Source organism: Panulirus ornatus, chromosome 42 (assembly GCF_036320965.1).
Source record: "Panulirus ornatus isolate Po-2019 chromosome 42, ASM3632096v1, whole genome shotgun sequence".
Lineage (NCBI taxonomy): Eukaryota > Metazoa > Arthropoda > Malacostraca > Decapoda > Palinuridae > Panulirus > Panulirus ornatus.
The window spans coordinates 16,725,475-16,740,406 of record NC_092265.1 but is presented as its reverse complement, the minus strand read 5'-3'; the positions used below and the strand labels follow the sequence as shown (position 1 = coordinate 16,740,406).

Here is a 14,932-nt window from a genome sequence, read left to right as displayed (position 1 = left end):
CTCCCAGGATTTTTGCCCCCTCCCCCACCCTATGATCCACTTCCGCTTCCATGGTTCCATCCACTGCCAGATCCACTCCCAGATATCTAAAACACTTTACTTTCTCCAGTTTTTCTCCATTCAAACTTACCTCCCAATTGACTTGACCCTCAACCCTACTGTACCTAATAACCTTGCTCTTATTCACATTTACTCTTAACTTTCTTCTTTCACACACTTTACCAAACTCAGTCACCAGCTTCTGCAGTTTCTCACATGAATCAGCCACCAGCGCTGTATCATCAGCGAACAACAACTGACTCACTTCCCAAGCTCTCTCATCCCCAACAGACTTCATACTTGCCCCTCTTTCCAAAACTCTTGCATTTACCTCCCTAATAACCCCATCCATAAACAAATTAAACAACCATGGAGACATCACACACCCCTGCCGCAAACCTACATTCACTGAGAACCAATCACTTTCCTCTCTTCCTACACGTACACATGCCTTACATCTATATTTACGCACTATAATATTTAATTCACACTCATCATAATGAACAAATTGTAAAGGGCATGAAAAAATTATAGTTCCAATATTTAAGGAGAAGTAAACACTCATTACAAATAATGCACACCATCATTACTTATGCATCATAATGCATAACAAACACTTGTACACCACATCTTGATATTACAACAATGAAAACAAATTAAACAGAGACATGAATCACCAAGAAAGTGGCAGTCATCAGCTGAATGAGTTGACGTTTCTGTTTAAAAATTCAGCCAGCCACCAAATGGGGACAGCACCTTATGGTTGGGGTGCAAGACTAACCATGCAGGTCCTTTAAACTTTTTATGAAAACACTGGGAAAAACCCAGTTATAATTGCTAACTGCAGGTGGCTATCTGAGGATTTTCCCAGTTATCATGGAAAAAAAAAAGGGTTCATCATCTAGGGGAAAAACCTTATAAAATGCACTTTGGAACATGTAGGAAAACTTAAATGGAGCCTCCATTCAAGCTACCAGGCCTCACAACATGCTTGTGAGTATACATACAACAAAAAACTGCAAAACTGATAAATCTTAATTATTTTTCTTTCATTTCTTCATTATTTCTTTAATACGGCATTACTAAAAGTGTCCATGTATCTGACTTTACCAGTTATCTGATTTGCCTCTTCTTCAACATGGTTGGACGACTGGGTTTTCACTATAAATTGGTAACTACCTCCTGAATGTTAACAAATATCGTTTACGATTCCAGGCATGTATCTATGTAAAATTTCATAGGTTCACTCTATAATGCTGATACTGTTGTATAGGATGATATAAGTAACCCTTAATACCATATCCTTACCTCAGGAACACACAACCCCAACATGATACCCGTAAAGCCATAAAGATTTCCCATGGCTGTCTTTGTGTCAATGGCCATCTGGATCCAGCGATGAATTATTTCTGCCCGTTCATTCAGATCCTGGGTCCTCAAAATGGTTACAGCTACCAAGAGTTTCAAGCACTCTGTCCTATATATCAAGACGAAGATCAGAATTAAAATAAGGGCATGTGAAGAAAAGGATGGGGAAGGATGGATCCCAGAAGATAAAAGAGATCGGTGCAAATAAAGCAAAGAAGTAAAGATGGAAGGGAAGAAAGTGACGAGAATGGATCATATGAGTGAATATGAAGAGGACATGAACAACGAACAAAATGAATGAAGGAAGAAAGAATACGATACAAAATAGAGAAATATATCAATATTCACTCAATAAATGTCATCATTGATGATCTGTTTTGACTCTGGAACTAATCTGAATTCAAGTGGACACAGAAAGATGACCAAATGATAAACAATTCAAAATTTACAGAAGAGTTATTCCAATTCCTTACCTCTCAATGAGGTCTGCCCTAAGTTGTGCACCATGAGGCAGTGTGACTAGTTCAATGCCAGACGTCACTCCAAGACCCAAGTCACTTTCACCTGTACCATTAAGTAACTCCAAGTCACCCCTTGTTAGATGAGCTGCTAAAACTCTATGTAATGGAAATAAAAAGAAAAGTTTGAAATAAGTATAAGTATAAGTATAAGTATAAGTTTGTTGAGTATTCCTGGTAAATTATATATATATATATATATATATATATATATATATATATATATATATATATATATATATATATATATGACTATCATTTCCAAGTATGAACTACTAATATCATTTCCAAGTTCCAAGTATGAACTATTTCCTCATCAGTATCATTCATTTTCATCCTCATTATATAATTATTTTAACTAGGCTACAGATTTAACATGCAAGACTAGAAAATTTTGGATATTTTCATTGCCTAAAAGGCATTAATGGGATAAGTGTTTCTCACCTTGATCCACTCTCCAAAAGTGCATTTTTAACACCTTTGAGAGCTGTAGAATCAAGAGGTTTATTTTCTATGGAGTTTAGGAGGAGGGTATTGAAGTTCTCAAGGTCAAAGGCTGTAGAAGAGATCAACTCTGGCAGACTGAAAAGTACAGGTTCCTCATCCACCACAGAATCTTCTTCCAACTGAACACTACCAGTGTCACCGAAGGAGGCTTGGCTGTCCCGACTGTAAAAATGGTAATATTTCATTTTTGTGGTCCTATGACAATCAAGGGAAAAAGTTACCCTAAGTGGTAGCCTCAACAATATGTAAACATATATTTTTATCATGGCAAAGATGTGTGTGAAATCCTCTTCTACGTTTTTTTTTATTTTGCTTTGTCGCTGTCTCCTGTGTTTGCAAGGTAGCACAAGGAAACAGACGAAAGAAATGGCCCAACCCACCCCCATACACATGTATATACATACACGTCCACACACGCAAATATACATACCTATACATCTCAATGTACACATATATATACACACACAGACATATACATACATACACATGTACATAATTCATACTGTCTGCCTTTATTTATTTCCCATCGCCACCTCGCCACACATGGAATAACGTCCCCCTCCCCCCTCATGTGTGCGAGGTAGCACTAGGAAAAGACAACAAAGGCCCCATTCGTTCACACTCAGTCTCTAGCTGTCATGTAATGATGCCCGAAACCACAGCTCCCTTTCCACATCAGGCCCCACAGAACTTTCCATGGTTTACCCGAGACGCTTCTCATGCCCTGATTCAATCCACTGACAGCACGTCGACCCCTGTATACCACATCGATCCAATTCACTCTATTCCTTGGCCGCCTTTCACCCTCCTGCATGTTCAGGCCCCGATCACTCAAAATCTTTTTCACTCCATCTTTCCACCTCCAATTTGGTCTCCCACTTCTCGTTCCCTCCACCTCCGACACATGTATCCACTTGGTCAATCTTTCCTCACTCATTCTCTCCATGTGCCCAAACCATTTCAAAACACCCTCTTCTGCTCTCTCAACCACGCTCTTTTTATTTTCACACATCTCTCTTACCCTTACATTACTTACTCGATCAAACCACCTCACACCACATATTGTCCTCAAACATCTCATTTCCAGCACATTCACCCTCCTGAGCTCTTCTATGTATAATCCTTAAAAAATCACATTACAGTCTTTCATTCATCCAAGGTGGCAAGCTTCAGTGCAGCTCTTAGTATTCTTTTGTGAGAACTTAAGATGCATTCTCCAAAATACAAGTGAATTTATTTTAGAACTTTATAATGAAAAGTTCCTCTTTGTTAGGGAGAATCATACAACTCATATTCATATAAATGATCCATTCAAAGCAACATACCCTCATTAGGATCTTTGGGAAAGTTTGATACAAAACTTCCTTTTCCCAAATGGCACATCTCAGTATAGTTATAACATGAGACACTCAACTCACCCACTACCCTCGTGTAAAAAAACCTATAACCTCCTTCATTCAAATCACTTGTGTATATTCATTTAACAAACATTTAAAAGATCACCATGAGATTTGAGAAACAAAATGGACATAACCTACATTATGCCATAATAAAAAAAGAATTAAAGCCAAAAGGTATTTTTTCTGGACCTCCATACTGGATATGCTTCCATATCTATACTTAGGTATATTCCTTTTTAAACCTGGTATTCCCAATCACTAGTCCTTTTTCAGAACACAACTCCACAAGTTCTTCATCATTTCCATTGATAATACTAAATACCCCATGCCCCCAGCTGCCACATTACTTACCTTTGCCTTTATATCACCCATCACTAATACCTGGCCTTTTACTTCAAAATTGCTGACACACTCTAGCTGCTCCCCAGACAATTGCCTCTCTTGATTCCCTCTTCACATGGCCAGATGCATAAAAACCAATAATCACCCATTTCTCACCATCCACTTACAGTTTTAGTCACATCAATCTAGAATTTATTTCCTTACATTCTATTACACACTCCCATAACTGCTGCTTTAGGAGTGGTGCTACTTCTTCCATAATTCTTGCCCATTCATCAACCCCTGACTTTACTGCAGACATTTTCAAACCATTATTTTCCCTTACTCTTAAGCTTTGTTTCATTCAGAGCCAGAACACCAAGGTTTCTTTCCTCAAACATACTATGACGCCATTTGGTAAACGTGCGATTGTGTTGGACAATCGCATGTTTACCAAATGGCGTCCTAGCTTCGTCTCTTCGAAGTATATCAACTGACTGTTATATTTCTCTCTTGTGTCTCCCCTGATGATGTGATTATTACACGAAAGTGCACTTGGGATCTTATTGTGTTTCATTTTCCCCGTGGACTCATAGGAATATATATATATATATTTCTTTTTTCTTTTCTTTCATACTATTCGCCATTTCCCGTCGTCAGCGAGGTAGCATTAAGAACAGTGGACTGGGCCTTTGAGGGAATATCCTTATTTGGCCCCCTTCTCTGTTCCTTCTTTTGGAAAATAAAAAAAAAAGAGAGGTGAGGATTTTCATCCACCCGCTCTCTCCCCTTTTAGTTGCCTTCTACGACATGCAGGGAATACGAGGGAAGTATTCTTTCTCCCCTATTATTATTTTTTTTTTTATTTGCTTTGTCGCTGTCTCCCGCATTTGCGAGGTAGCGCAAGGAAACAGACGAAAGAAATGGCCCAACCCACCCCCATACACAATGTATACACACACACGTCCACACACGCAAATATACATACCTATACATCTCAATGTACACATATATATACATACACAGACACATACATATATACCCATGCACACAATTCACACAGTCTGCCCCCATTCACTCCCATCGCCACCTCGCCACACATGGGATACCTTCCCCCTCCCCCCTCATGTGTGCGAGGTAGCACTAGGAAAAGACAACAAAGGCCCCATTCGTTCACACTCATTCTCTAGCTGCCACACAATAATGCCCAAAACCACAGCTCCCTTTCCACATCCAGGCCCCACACAACTTTCCATGGTTTACCCAAGACGCTTCACATGCCCTGATTCAATCCACTGACAGCACGTCAACCCCAGGTATACCACATCGATCCAATTCACTCTATTCCTTGCCCTCCTTTCACCCTCCTGCATGTTCAGGCCCTGATCACACAAAATCTTTTTCACTCCATCTTTCCACCTCCGATTTGGTCTCCCACTTCTTGTTCCCTCCACCTCCGACACATATATCCTCTTGGTCAATCTTTCCTCACTCATTCTCTCCATGTGCCCAAACCATTTCAAAACACCCTCTTCTGCTCTCTAAACCACGCTCTTTTTATTTCCACACATCTCTCTTACCCTTACATTACTTACTCGATCAAACCACCTCACACCAAACATTGTCCTCAAACATCTCATTTCCAGCACATCCACCCTCCTGCGCACAACTCTATCCATAGCCCACGCCTTGCAACCATACAACATTGTTGGAACCACTATTCCTTCAAACATAGCCATTTTTGCTTTCCGAGATAATGTTCTCGACTTCCACACATTCTTCAAGGCTCCCAGGATTTTCGCCCCCTCCCCCACCCTATGATTCACTTCCGCTTCCATGGTTCCATCCGCTGCCAGATCCACTCCCTGATATCTAAAACACTTTACTTCCTCCAGTTTTTCTCCATTCAAACTTACCTCCCAATTGACTTGACCCTCAACCCTACTGTACCTAATAACCTTGCTCTTATTCACATTTACTCTTAACTTTCTTCTTTCACACACTTTACCAAACTAAGTCTGCAGTTTCTCACATGAATCAGCCACCAGCGCTGTATCATCAGCGAACAACAACTGACTCACTTCCCAAGCTCTCTCATCCACAACAGACTGCATACTTGCCCCTCTTTCCAAAACTCTTGCATTCACCTCCCTAACAACCCCATCCATAAACAAATTAAACAACCATGAAGACATCACACACCCCTGCCGCAAACCTACATTCACTGAGAACCAATCACTTTCCTCTCTTCCTACATGTACACATGCCTTACATCCTCGATAAAAACTTTTCACTGCTTCTAACAACTTGCCTCCCACACCATATATTCTTAATACCTTCCACAGAGCATCTCTATCAACTCTATCATATGCCTTCTCCAGATCCATAAATGCTACATACAAATCTATTTGCTTTTCTAAGTATTTCTCACATACATTCTTTAAAGCAAACACCTGATCCACACATCCTCTACCACTTCTGAAACCACACTGCTCTTCCCCAATCTGATGCTCTGTACATGCCTTCACCCTCTCAATCAATACCCTCCCATATAATTTACCAGGAATACTCAACAAACTTATACCTCTGTAATTTGAGCACTCACTCTTATCCCCTCTGCCTCTGTACAGTGGCACTATGCACGCATTCCGCCAATCCTCAGGCACCTCACCATGAGTCATACATACATTAAATAACCTTACCAACCAGTCAACAATACAGTCACCCCCTTTTTTAATAAATTCCACTGCAATACCATCCAAACCTGCTGCTTTGCCGGCTTTCATCTTCCGCAAAGTTTTTACTACCTCTTCTCTGTTTACCAGATCATTTTCCCTAACCCTCTCACTTTGCACACCACCTCGACCAAAACATCCTATATCTGCCACTCATCAAACACATTCAACAAACCTTCAAAATACTTACTCCATCTCCTTCTCACATCACCACTACTTGTTATCACCTCGCCATTAGCCCCCCTTCACTGAAGTTCCCATTTGTTCCCTTCTCTTATGCACTTTATTTACCTCCTTCCAAAACATCTTTTTATTCTCCCTAAAATTTAATGATATTCTCTCACCCCATCTCTCATTTGCCCTCTTTTTCACCTGTTGCACCTTTCTCTTGACCTCCTGCCTCTTTCTTTTATACATTTCCCACTCATTTGCATTATTTCCCTGCAAAAATCATCCAAATACCTCTCTCTTCTCTTTCACTAATAACCTTACTTCTTCATCCTACCACTCACTACCCTTTCTAATCTGCCCACCTCCCACGCTTCTCATGCCACAAGCATCTTTTGCGCAAGCCATCACTGCTTCCCTAAATACATCCCATTCCTCCCCCACTCCCTTTACCTCCTTTGTTCTCATCATTTTCCATTCTGTACTCAGTCTCTCCTGGCATTTCCTCACACAAGTCTCCTTCCCAAGCTCACTTACTCTCACCACTCTCTTCACCCCAACATTTTCTCTTCTTTTCTGAAAACCTCTACAAATCTTCACCTTCACCTCCACAAGATAATGATCAGACATCCTTCGAGTTGCACCTCTCAGCACATTAACATCCAAAAGTCTCTCTTTCGCGCGCCTATCAATTAACACGTAAACCAATAACGCTCTCTGGCTATCTCTTCTACTTACATACTTATACTTATGTATATCTCTTTTTACACCAGGTATTCCCAATCACCAGTCCTTTTTCAACACATAAATCTACAAGCTCTTCACCATTTCCATTTACAACACTGAACACCCCACATATACCAATTATTCCCTCATCTGCCACAATACTCACCTTTGCATTCAAATCACCCATCACTATAACCCGGTCTTGTGCATCAAAACCACTAACACACTCATTCAGCTGCTCCCAAAACACTTGCCTCTCTTGATCTTTCTTCTCATGCCCAGGTGCATATGCACCAATAATCACCCATCTCTCTCCATCAACTTTCAGTTTTACCCATATCAATCTAGAGCTTACTTTCTTACACTCTATCACATACTCCCACCACTCCTGTTGCAGGAGTAGTGCTACTCCTTCCCTTGCTCTTGTCCTCTCACTAACCCCTGACTTTACTCCCAAGACATTCCCAAACCACTCTTCCCCTTTACCCTTGAGCTTCGTTTCACTCAGAGCCAAAATATCCAGGTTCCTTTCCTCAAACATACTACCTGGTCCTTTCCTCAAACATACTACCTATCTCTCCTTTTTTCTCATCTTGGTTACATCCACACACATTTAGACACCCCAATCTGAGCCTTCGATGAGGATGAGCACTCCTCATGTGACTCCTTTTTCTGTTTCCCCTTTTAGAAAGTTAAAATACAAGGAGGGGAGGGTTTCTAGCCCCCCGCTCCCGTCCCCTTTAGTCGCCTTCTATAACACGTGGGGAATGTGTGGGAAGTATTCTTTCTCCCCTATACCCAGGGAGAGGGGAGAAATATATATATATATATATATATTTTTTTTTTTTTTTTTTTTTTTATATACTTTGTCGCTGTCTCCCGCGTTTGCGAGGTAGCGCAAGGAAACAGACGAAAGAAATGGCCCAACCCCCCCCCCCCCCATACACATGCACATACACACGTCCACACACGCAAATATACATACCTACACAGCTTTCCATGGTTTACCCCAGACGCTTCACATGCCTTGATTCAATCCACTGACAGCACGTCAACCCCTGTATACCACATCGCTCCAATTCACTCTATTCCTTGCCCTCCTTTCACCCTCCTGCATGTTCAGGCCCCGATCACACAAAATCTTTTTCACTCCATCTTTCCACCTCCAATTTGGTCTCCCTCTTCTCCTCGTTCCCTCCACCTCCGACACATATATCCTCTTGGTCAATCTTTCCTCACTCATTCTCTCCATGTGCCCAAACCATTTCAAAACACCCTCTTCTGCTCTCTCAACCACGCTCTTTTTATTTCCACACATCTCTCTTACCCTTACGTTACTTACTCGATCAAACCACCTCACACCACACATTGTCCTCAAACATCTCATTTCCAGCACATCCATCCTCCTGCGCACAACTCTATCCATAGCCCACGCCTCGCAACCATACAACATTGTTGGAACCACTATTCCTTCAAACATACCCATTTTTGCTTTCCGAGATAATGTTCTCAACTTCCACACATTTTTCAAGGCTCCCAAAATTTTCGCCCCCTCCCCCACCCTATGATCCACTTCCGCTTCCATGGTTCCATCCGCTGACAGATCCACTCCCAGATATCTAAAACACTTCACTTCCTCCAGTTTTTCTCCATTCAAACTCACCTCCCAATTGACTTGACCCTCAACCCTACTGTACCTAATAACCTTGCTCTTATTCACATTTACTCTTAACTTTCTTCTTCCACACACTTTACCAAACTCAGTCACCAGCTTCTGCAGTTTCTCACATGAATCAGCCACCAGCGCTGTATCATCAGCGAACAACAACTGACTCACTTCCCAAGCTCTCTCATCCCCAACAGACTTCATACTTGCCCCTCTTTCCAGGACTCTTGCATTTACCTCCCTAACAACCCCATCCATAAACAAATTAAACAACCATGGAGACATCACACACCCCTGCCGCAAACCTACATTCACTGAGAACCAATCACTTTCCTCTCTTCCTACACGTACACATGCCTTACATCCTCGATATATATATATATATATATATATATATATATATATATATATATATATATATATATATATATATAAAAGCAATGATGAAACAGTACATATACGGGAGACAATTTAGACACACTGAAACTTTAAGAGAAATCTTCATATGGTATATTTTCTTGAAAATATTTAATCCAGTAATATCGGTGTCCTATAAAGGTTAACCTTCTCTTTTTTTTCTTTGCAAACTCTTTAACTGGTGTAGATATGATTTATCTAAGGTGTTCAATGTTTCCATGCAACAAAAGGAAGTATACATAAACATCCATTAGTTTACTTTATGAATTAATGAAAAAGACCGCATGAAAGCATTTTGTTTTTGTAAAACTTACTTCCTGGCATCACTGGCAGATGTCTGCACTGAGTCACCAGACCCATTGCCTGAATCTGAGCCCGAGGGTTGATACATCTCAGATAAACGGGAGTGACGAGGAGTTGATGATGAATCTGCACTTCCCATCACACCTTCACTATTTCTAACATTGTTGTCTGCTTCAATACTTCCAGTAGGAGTTTTAACATCATCTGCAGATGATTGTGTTTTCAAGTCTTTCATTTCATCTTCATCAAGTTCATCAATTTCAGCATATAATCGTTCACTAACACTTGTCTGTGGTGGCTTCTTAGGTTTGATTTTAAAAGATGGTACTCGTGAGGGTTTTGGTGGAGGCTCTTCCTCTGCTGGTTTTTCTGAAGGTTTACCATCTTCATGGCCTTTGAAACCAGGTTCTGTGGGTATATTTGATGGATGTTCAGTAGCTATGGTGAAGGATTTGGGGGTCATTTTTCGTGGTAAAGACTGTGAAGTAAATTTGTTTTGATCTACTGCTGGACGAGAACCAATTACACCATCACTGCTGTTGCTTTTCTCTTCAGTCTTGCCAGGAACTGTGCACAAGATATAAAAGTAGCCATTATAGTATTATATATCAAAGAAATAAAAGGAAATATTGGGTACATGAGAAATAACTTAAAACATACTGGGAAGTGCTCTACATTAGGTCACATACCTGTACCCCCTTCAGGCGGCTCATCTGGAGGTCTAGAGGTACTACAACTACGTGTTTTAATGGGCAATATAGGTGCTGTGTCCCGCCGGATCCTGGGTGGAGAATGGGCAGGGCTCCTAACCACAGTACAGCCCACACCTACAGGACTACTATAAGAATGTTGGTGTCTCAGCATGCTCCCACTCTTGATGCCACTCCTATGGGAATAAAAACACATCTGAACTGAAGGATAATAACTTATTTTTGGAAGGTTTTGTGTAGAGTATGCCCACTCAATTTTCATCACTGTATGGTTTTGAAAGGTATTACTCTGAAATATATTTCATAATGTCATAAAGCAATTAATGGTATAAGAGTATTGATATGCATGGTATACATGGTGATATTCAAGGTGACATGTCAAAGGTGTAAGGGTGCTTGAAGTATCCTAGTTGCCTATTCTATGACACTATGAAACTGTGTTAGATTGAATTAATGGTTTACAAATAAAAAGTGAGTCAGTTGTTGTTTGCTGATGATACAGTGCTGGTGGCTGATTCGGGTGAGAAACTGCAGAAGTTGGTGACTGACTTTGGTAAAGTATGTGAAAGAAGAAAGTTGAGAGTAAATGTGAATAACAGCAAGGTTATTACTGTCAGTAGGGTTGAGAGACAAGTTAATTGGGGATTAAGTTTGAATGGAGAAAAACTGGAGGAAGTGAAGTGTTTTAGACATCTGGGAGTGGACTTAGCAGCAGATGGAACCATGGAAAAGGAAGTGAGTCACAGGTTGGGGGATGGGGCAAAAGTTCAGGGAGCGTTGAAAATTTTTGGAAGGTGAGAACGTTATCTCGGAGAGGAAAACAGGGTATGTTTGAAGGAATAGTGATTCCAACAATATTATATGGTTGCAAGGCATGGACTATAATAAGGTTGTGCAGAGGAGGGTGGATGTGCTGGAAATGAAATGTTTGAGGACAACATGTGGTATAAGGTGGTTTGATCGGGTAAGTAATGAAAAGGTAGGAGAGATGTGTGGTAATGAAAAGAGTGTGGTTGAGAGAGCAGAAGAGGATGTGTTGAAATGGTTTGGACACATGGAGAGAATGAGTGAGGAAAGATTGACAAAGATCATATATGTGTCAGAGGTGGAGGGAAATAGGAGAAGCGGGAGACCAAATTAGAGGTGGACGAATGGAAGGCTTTGAGCGATCGGGGCCTGAACATACAGGATGGTGAAAGGCATTGAAGGAATAGAGTGAGTTGGAATGATGTGGTACACCGGGATTGATGTGCTGTCAATGGATTGAACCAGGGCATGTGAAGCATCTAGGGTAAACCATGGAAAGATCTGTGGGACCTGGGTGTGGAAAGGGAGCTGTGGTTTCAGTGCATTACACATGACAGCTAGAGACTTAGTGTTAATGAATGTGGCCTTTTTTGTCTTTTCCTGGCACTACTTCACTGGTGGTAGGGGAATGCTATTTCACGTGTGACGGGGTGGTGACAGGAATGGGTGAAGGCAGCAAGTATGAATATGTACATGTGTATATATGTATATGTCTGTGTATGTTATGTTTACATTGAAATGTATATGTATGTATATATGCATGTATGGGCATTTATGTATATACATGTGTACGTGGGTGGGTTGGGCCATTCCTCGTCTGTTTCACTGTGCTACCTCGCTGATGAGGGAGATGGCGATGAACTTTTCTATTTGTATTCATTTATTTATTATAATAAATATGTACAAATAGAGAAGTTCACCGGATAGTGACATGCAAGCCTATTCTATCTAGCATCAAAATGTTGGGATGTGACTTAATAGCTATATCAATGAGGTACAGAGGGATGGGTGAACAATGGCAGAGGGAAACTTATCCGAAGATACTTACATTATTATCGGGGAAAACCTTAAGAAAGCAGGAAAAGATTTAATCCCAAAAGGTCTCTGGCTGTACTTGTACTGTGTACTGTATGGGGACCCTAGTTGTACAGTTTATCTTCCCATCATCATCTAAATTTGAAGGTGTGCCTTAAGGAACAAGCAACTATATGAATCCCCATGGTTTGAGGTTTGGGTTGTTGACTGTGACGCATTCATAGGTTGCCCTGGGTCAAGAGTATAGTTTTGAATCCTGATTGTGGCAGCTGATCCACAATCGAACAAGCCGTTCATCCTCCACTAAGGGTTGGTTCATAAACTGGGTACTTGAGCTAATGCTAAAGGATATACATACACACTCTCATATTATTATTATTTTTTTTTTTTTTGCTTTGTCGCTGTCTCCCGCATTTGCGAGGTAGCACAAGGAAACAGACGAAAGAAATGGCCCAACCCACCCCCATACACATGTATATACATACGTTCACACACGCAAATATACATACCTACACAGCTTTCCATGGTTTACCCCAGACGCTTCACATGCCCTGATTCAATCCACTGACAGCACGTCAACCCCGGTATACCACATCGATCCAATTCACTCTATTCCTTGCCCTCCTTTCACCCTCCTGCATGTTCAGGCCCCGATCACACAAAATCTTTTTCACTCCATCTTTCCACCTCCAATTTGGTCTCCCACTTCTCCTTGTTCCCTCCACCTCCGACACATATTATTTTTTAACTTTCTTTATATTATTATTATATATTATATTATATTTAACTGCTCTCTCCTGCATTAGTGAGGTAGTGCAAAGAAACAGAAGAAGAATGGCCCAACCTACCCACATACACATGTATATACATAAACACCCACACACACACACACATATACATTTCAATGTATACATACATGTACATATACAGACATTAAATACATACACATGTACATATTCATACTTGCTTGCCTTCATCCATTCCTGTCACTACTCTGCCCCACAGGAAAACAGCATCGCTATCCCCTGCTTCAGGTAGGTAATGCCAGGAATACAGACAAAAAGGCCACATTCGTTCACACTCAGTCTCTAGCTGTCATGTGTAATGCACCGAAGGTGAAACTGCAGTGCAATAGTTCAGTTAATTTTATTTATCAAGAAACGATAACATAAGAAAAATAGTTGAAGACGCATCTCGTTACCTAGGCTGGTCTCTCCCACACAAGCCCTGTTAACCTCAAGGCACCCCCCACTTTCCCTTTAACAGTCAGGCCAGTGTATAGTTGAATATGGCATGAGGAAGATGGAATTTTTGTGGTGATGTTGGAATTTAAAAACTTAACGAACTGTTTGCACCTGATGAGGCATATTTTCTCCATGAAAGACGTAGTGATGCATATATAGGAAAATTACATGTTAAATGAAATTATTTAAACTCCTACTGAATTGCAATTTCACTTCCATAACTATCATCACGGACTAGTGTGGAAGGATGGAGTAAAAAAGATTATGAGCAATTGGGGCCTGAACATGCAGGAGAGTGAGAAGTGTGCAAGACATTGGGTGGATTGGAACGATGTGCTATACCATGGTCGATGTGCTGTCAATGGACTGAAACAGGGCATGTGAAACATCTGGGGTAAAATATGGATAGACCTTTGGGGCCTGGATGTAGATAGGGAGCTGTGGTTTTGGTGCATTACACCTGACAGCTAGAGACTGAGGGTAAACAAATGTGGCCTTTTTTTGTTTGTTTTCCTAGTGCTAACTCGCTGATGCAGGGGGTGGTGATGCTGTCTTCCGTGGGGTGGGGTGGTACCAGGAATGGATGAAAGCAAGTGAGTATGAATGTGTGCATGAGTATATATGTATATGTCTGTAAATGTTTATGTATATGTATGTATTTGTATATGTTGATATTCATATGTATGAGCATGTATGCATATACATTTGTATATGAGTGGATGGGTCATTCTTTGTCTGTTTCCTGGTGCTACTTCGCTGATGCGGGAAATGGTGATCAAGTATAATAAATAAATACTATGATATATATATATATATATATATATATATATATATATATGTATATATATATATATATATATATATATATATATATATATATATATCCACTGACAGCACGTCAACCCATGTATACCACATCGATCCAATTCACTCTATTCCTTGCCCGCCTTTCACCCTCCTGCATGTTC

At 40.7% G+C, this 14,932-nt stretch overlaps 1 protein-coding gene across 7 annotated transcripts in view; it reads right to left on the bottom strand.

Moving 5' to 3' along the window:
• The window catches only part of LOC139761939 (breast cancer anti-estrogen resistance protein 3 homolog), a 680,749-nt gene that overhangs the window by 20,330 nt on the left and 645,487 nt on the right, over positions 1-14,932 (bottom strand). For all 7 annotated transcript variants that reach the window (XM_071686635.1, XM_071686632.1, XM_071686633.1 and 4 more), the window contains 5 exons: positions 10,858-11,054; positions 10,180-10,735; positions 2,370-2,594; positions 1,881-2,024; positions 1,348-1,516 (listed from right to left, as the gene is read on the bottom strand). In XM_071686635.1, coding sequence (XP_071542736.1) covers positions 1,348-1,516; positions 1,881-2,024; positions 2,370-2,594; positions 10,180-10,735; positions 10,858-11,054 — 1,291 coding nt within the window. The remainder of the gene's footprint in view (positions 1-1,347; positions 1,517-1,880; positions 2,025-2,369; positions 2,595-10,179; positions 10,736-10,857; positions 11,055-14,932) is intronic.